Genomic DNA, 6,000 nt, shown 5'->3' with positions numbered 1-6,000 from the left:
TCACTTTTTACTTGTTTCCTCCTCTTTGAAAGCAGACTTTATACTCAAGTTCTTCTTCCTTGAACAGAACTTGAATGAAATGGCCAGTGTGCAGTCCCTGGGCCTAATCCCCTGTCTTGTCCATGCCAGCCTCGGTTCTCTGCCAAGCCATGGAGGTGCATCTCTCCTCAGTAGGCCTCAGCCTTGTCCTCACAGCCCAGGCAGTGGTCTGTCCTAGAATAGTCCAGTGATTCTATACAAAGGAAGAGACCCTGTGAGCTAGTTTTCACTGGCACACATTGTCATCTCCTGCTCTTCTGGAGTTTTGCAGGTAACTGACACCCCAGGTCCCACGTCTCTGTTAATTGGATTGGCAGTCTCAGGTAAAGGCCGAGATGCAAGCCCAACAGCTGCTGTACTGCTTAGTACTTATTCAGAGTCACTTTAGGTTCCACCACTCAGGGACAGAATGGGAGGATGAACCAGCAAAGGGCCACTGGTCCAATATCTACCATTATGTAGGATAGTCATTTCTGTGGCTTTCCACATTTTGCTAAGAATTACCAGACCCAAGAGGCTGCTACAAGATAATTTATTACAGACTAGCCTATAATTTCACAATGGCACATACAATAATTAACAATAACAAAGATGCCTGGTTTCTTGTTTCATGTAATGGCCAGTACAGCTGTGGAAAATGCTGAGTTCCTCAGGAAGTCCAGGAGGCTGCTACCGAGGCGATCCAAAGATTGTATCACATCTCTGAACAAAGGCCTGGGAAGGCTGTACGACCCCTGAAAGAGTTTGTCTCTGACCTCCCAGGGAATATTGAGGCCCCTTTTTTTTCCATCCAGCCTGCACAAAGGGATCATATTCCAACTTCCTTCTGTAGGGGTAAACATCTGTGAGGGGAACAGCAGTTGACCCAGATGAAAACAGGAGAGTTCAAAGGCTAGATTCTTTCTGTAAGGTTTGGAGGACAGCCAGAAGGCAGAGGCCATAGGTGAGGGGGAATCTTTCTATACTGGACTCCACAGTTTTGGGCTTTGTTCAGGGCCTATCCAAGAAAGAAATACAGCCCTCTCTCCTGGGTCCATCAGGTACCCCTGAGGTCCATTCACATAAGAATAGCCTCCTATGTCCTGAAGCATCACTCCCCTGCCCTACAGGAGTGAGGTAGGGGGACTCCCAGGCAGGTGGACCCTAGCGCTTGGGTTCCAACGAATATTCTGCTCAGGTCTCTGAAGCACCGTGTGAACCTGGCTCTACTCATGACATATAATCTGAGATGTGGGTTAGCACAGCTCATTTCTGGAAGGCATCTTGTTCAGTTTCAAAGCCTTGTTCACATTGGAGCCACAGAAAATCGGTGGATTCTGCTCAAGGGACAGTCTGAATTCTGTGTGTTCCTGCTGTGGCCACACCCCAGTCCAGACTACAGGGCTCAAATGATATCTGTAGGCTTAAGTGACTACCTAGCCAGCCAGGAACAAGCTCTAGAACTTCTAAACTTGTTCTTCTAATGATTGGTGTGTATGTGACTAACTGGATAAGGTATGGTAGGGAGAGTGGTTAGAAATAGGGGTGTAGAGTGAAGGAGTGTCTACCAAGAATGACTAACATTCTCAGGAATGTCTGTCTCTCTCTCTTTATGAAAAATCTCCCTATTTGGTAACTCTCACAGCCCAGTTCCTAGCACCTCAGGCCTGCTGGTCAGGGATTCATGGCCCTTTCTGTGAAAGCCATACCCTCATCACCCGTTTTTCCCTTAAATAACCTTAACTGAAGGAGTCAGCGTCTTTACTACAAGGACCCTAAGCTGGCTACATAGCTAACTCTCACCGGCCCTGATTTGTGGAAGTGGTGCTGCCTGGTTGGCACAGGGGACAAAGGTGCTCAGCTTCCCTCCTCTGTGGTGCGAGACTCCGATTTTAGTTTCACAAACTCTCGGGCCACCTCATCATTGCTCCTCTGAGACAGAATCCGGAGAATGGTCATGCCTGTCTCATCCATGTGGATCTTCCTGCCCAAGGGACACCAGCAGGCACAACTGCCCTTGGCTGCCACATCCCTCAGAGGCATCACAGCCAGCCCCAGCACGCGATCCTCCCGGGCAAAGCAGTAATCCTTCACACATATCTGCAGCTCGTAGGCCTCTGGCCCCTCTTCATTTCCCAGGAGGCTGTGAGCACAGGGTGGAAGACAGGAGGCCAAAGCTGAAGGAGCCTTCAACTGAGTTCACCCCAGCCTGCCATCCAGCCCATCCCTCCCCTCTCATCTTCTAACCCCCCAGTTTATTCCCATCCAAGTCCTGTAGGCCCTCCACCCCCGTAACTTACAAGTGAAATGTCTCATTGTACTTGGGAGTCCAATTGTTGCTTTTGGACTTGGTTGTGAACTTCCTCTTCTTATCACTTTGGTGTGGGCCAACCATGGTCACTTCCACAAAGGGCCGGAACATACCCGCTGTCTGCCATTTGAGGTCATTAGCAGCCACCACTGCCAAATAAGGGAAACCTGTGAGGGATCCCACCAGGTCTTCCCAGTTCTTGAGCCCCAGGGGGCAATCCATTTGGAGGAAGGCTGAGCTGGAAGGCTGGGATTAGCAGCCCTTGCCTTTGACAGCTGAGAAAGGCCACTGAGCAGAAAAAAGTCAGGGATTGTAACTCCATGCCCCTCACCTTTCACTGTGACCTTGTGCTCCCCAGTACCAGGGTGTGTAAACAAGTCCACTTGAATAGAGACTTCTCCCACAGGATCATCCGCACCAGACCCTAAGGGACAAAAGGACAGGTGAATCCCGCATTAGGAACTCTAGGACTTCAGGCCTAATTATTTAGGTAAAACTGAGGAGTTAGGAGGCCACCACCCTACACTCTAAAGCAAGAAACAATGACCCACAACAACCACACGGAAGTAGGCAATGGGAGAAGGGAAAGAAAAAGGAGAAAGAATGAGGTTACATATTATAACGAAGTTAGGCTGATAACATCTTAGGCTGAACTTCTTACAAAAATATACCAGGAATCTCCCAGGATTCCCAAACCTCTCCTATCTCCTAGGGTGAAGAGTTTTTCATTGCAAGATGTTGGGAAAGACAGAACTGTCACCCTGTAGCTGTGTCTTGGAACTGTGTCTACCATATGGTTTGTCTAGTGGAATAATGTGGTTCTCTTTCTGGCCAAAACCACTACCTGCTCGAGGGTTTCTGGAGGCCCCTGCTTGGGAGGCTGCTCTGCTCAGAAAATACTTTGTCCTACTCAAACCTGGACCCCTCCATAGAACAATGCCCAATCCCAATCTCTGGAAAGAGCCAATGTGCAGGCAACCTTCAGCAGAGGCCTCACTCTGTTTTGGGAAAATACCATTACCCTGAACAGCATATTCTTGGGGCGGGGGTGGGGGGGCGGATTAGAGGGTTCTGATGGCAGAACTATTGTTAACCCCTTCTTGGGCTGGAAGACAAAATCTCCCATCTCTAAAAGTTTGGGTAGAGCTTCTGAACTTTGAACCTGGTTTACTGCTCCCACCTCCCAACATGAAGAACTTAACTGTAGTTCACAGGAGTCAGTGTTAGCCCTTGTTAGACTATCCCATGTTAGATTCACATCTGCATAGTGTATAACATACCCTTTTCTGGTCGAATGTCCTCATTAGCAGTAAACCTAATACCTTTCCCATCATGCACTGCGTGAGGACAGGCAAGTCGAGAGGTAGTAGCAGCAGTAGAACAATGAAAGAAGAATCAGTTAGAGGTCTAAGGAGTTAACAGCCATTCAGAGCAGCTCTACACATATTCTGAGGGAGCACGGAGACAGGGGTTGGGTGGAGAGGGGAATCAAAGAGCAGGGATCAGTGCCTGAATGCTGCAAATTAGACTCCAGAGCTTAGAGATCAACCAAATTATGGGCAGAAGAGAAGCCGGAGAGGTGTCTGAGACCAGTGGGGCAGGCAAGAGAGAAGTTGCAGGTTTTATTTTCCTTGGCCCTTAAATGACACAGCAAGAGGTAGAGAACACACACATACACATTTGGATTTTCCCTGCATCCACAATTCTTACTTGAAAGTCCCCACATCTGCCTTCTTATCTTTATGTCTAGCTTAAAGCTCAGTGTTTCTAAAAAGCCCTTCTGGATTAACCCAAACCATCCCTGAATAGGCCTTTGCATGTACTCAGCTCTGTAAAAGTTGTCCCTGTCCCCTTGACCAAGACACATAGCTACTTCTGCTCTCTTTTCTTCCCACCTTGGACTGGAGATAAGAACAGATGTGGAAGATGGAGCAGTACTGTAGGTCCCTTTCATTTTCTCACCTCCCTCTACTCAGGTCTAGCTGCTTAGATCCCTCTTCCTCTCCAGGTCAGCTCTGTGCTCCAGATCCACAACTCAGTAAGGTCTATGCCTTCCCCCTCCCTCCACTAGGTTCACTCTCCCAGGCAGCATGCCTAGGTTTCTCTGGAACAAGCTATGACAAATATGCCTGAAAGTCCCTCCCTGGAGGGCCCTGCTCCAGGGTCAGGGTCAGAATTTCAGTGTGAGCCACACCAATGCAGACGTCTTTTGTTACAGACAGGCCTAGCTAGAGGGAGGGAGGGTTCTGAGGACTGGAAATCACTGGGAGAAAACCACCTGCTTGGGTCCCTGTGCATTAGCACCACCCATGAGGCTGGGGCCATAGCTGTGCACAGTGTCGCAGGAGCTGTGCCCTCCCTCCCATTATGCCCATGGTTTGCCTCTCATTCACCACAGTGGTGACTCTGGAGAGTCTTTTGTTCTCTCTTTCCGGGACAACTCCCAGCCAAAGCTATGAATGTTCACGAGTATCCCAAACACTCATTCTCAATACTTCCTCAGATTTTTCCTCTTCTCACCCCATACCGGGCAGCGTATACTCCTTGAGCTTAATAAACATGCACTGACCAGACAAAGTCTGGAGAAAAATCTCAGGCACAATTTCTAGGCTCCTGTTATTCTCCTGTCTGGTATGGGTATGGGATGGAGTCTAGTATAGGTATGGGGTGGGGGCTAAGTGTTAGGCTCTCTCAAGAAATCCTGGTATCTGTTTGAAGGGCTCTCTGAATAAATAACTGGATTCTTCCTAGGGAGTGGAGGACAGAAATGTATCAGGAAGGGGAGGTGGGGGCCCAAAGTCCTTGGGGGCTTACCCTGGGCAGTCTGGGAACGCACAAAGGTCTTGATGAGTGTGTCTGTGGTCTGTGTGTACAGAGACAGGGCATAGCGTAAAGACTGCAGATCTGGGCTCTTCTCCAAGAAAGTTTTCTTCAGTCCATTGCCTCCTGCGTGGAAGTATTGCTGCAACACAAACAAGTACCTACTACTACTGCTTCATCCCCTTATAGACATGGCCACTCCCCAACACTGTCCTTGGAGAAATCATGTCTGAGCAGAGGCTCAGCAAATTATGGAAGAAGCCAGGAGGGAGTGGTGAGGACAATAAGCCCTTTAATAAACAATAAGGTCAGGAATATCCTCAGAAAGCAAGAGTCATGGTCTTAGGGTAAACTATCCATCCCTCAGTCTGGTAAGGGATGGATGAGATGAAGACAAGTACATTCACAATAAAATGTCATACAAGGTTGTATTATTTGGGTATTTAGTGGTGGGGGCTAGGGAGCTATTCAGCAAGAAAGGGTTCCTGGAGGTGGTGTTTGAAGGATGGGTCAATCAGGACAGGCAAAGATATGAACTAGAACCATTTCAGGCAGGAAGAATAACCAGAAGTGCTCTTTTGCCCCTCTGGACCCTTAGAAAGCTTTGTACCTATGACAAACCTCTCCCAAATGCCTTGAATCACAGTTTGTATGTACTTGCCTTATTACTTCCAAACTGGATGATAAGCATCTTATCAGGTTAGGAATCATATCTGATTTTCTTTGTATCCTTCATAATGGATAGTGCCTGGTATATAAGCTCCACAATTAAATGAATGAATGAAAGGATGGTAGGAAGAAATCCTTTGAAAACTCAAATGACTTTATACTTAAATGGAAGAAAAGAACGT

The 6,000-nt window shown here is 47.9% G+C and overlaps 1 protein-coding gene across 8 annotated transcripts in view; it reads right to left on the bottom strand.

Moving 5' to 3' along the window:
* Positions 1 to 560: 560 nt before the first annotated feature.
* The window catches only part of UNC13B (unc-13 homolog B), a 196,452-nt gene continuing 191,012 nt past the window's right edge, over positions 561 to 6,000 (bottom strand). For all 8 annotated transcript variants that reach the window (XM_049896494.1, XM_049896495.1, XM_049896496.1 and 5 more), the window contains 4 exons: positions 5,144 to 5,291; positions 2,661 to 2,753; positions 2,319 to 2,478; positions 561 to 2,161 (listed from right to left, as the gene is read on the bottom strand). In XM_049896494.1, the coding sequence (XP_049752451.1) occupies positions 1,876 to 2,161; positions 2,319 to 2,478; positions 2,661 to 2,753; positions 5,144 to 5,291 (687 nt within the window). In that variant the 3' untranslated portion in view covers positions 561 to 1,875. The remainder of the gene's footprint in view (positions 2,162 to 2,318; positions 2,479 to 2,660; positions 2,754 to 5,143; positions 5,292 to 6,000) is intronic.

The sequence above is a fragment of the Elephas maximus genome, chromosome 9 (assembly GCF_024166365.1).
Source record: "Elephas maximus indicus isolate mEleMax1 chromosome 9, mEleMax1 primary haplotype, whole genome shotgun sequence".
Taxonomy (NCBI): domain Eukaryota; kingdom Metazoa; phylum Chordata; class Mammalia; order Proboscidea; family Elephantidae; genus Elephas; species Elephas maximus.
This window is presented reverse-complemented; position numbering and strand designations above follow the sequence as displayed.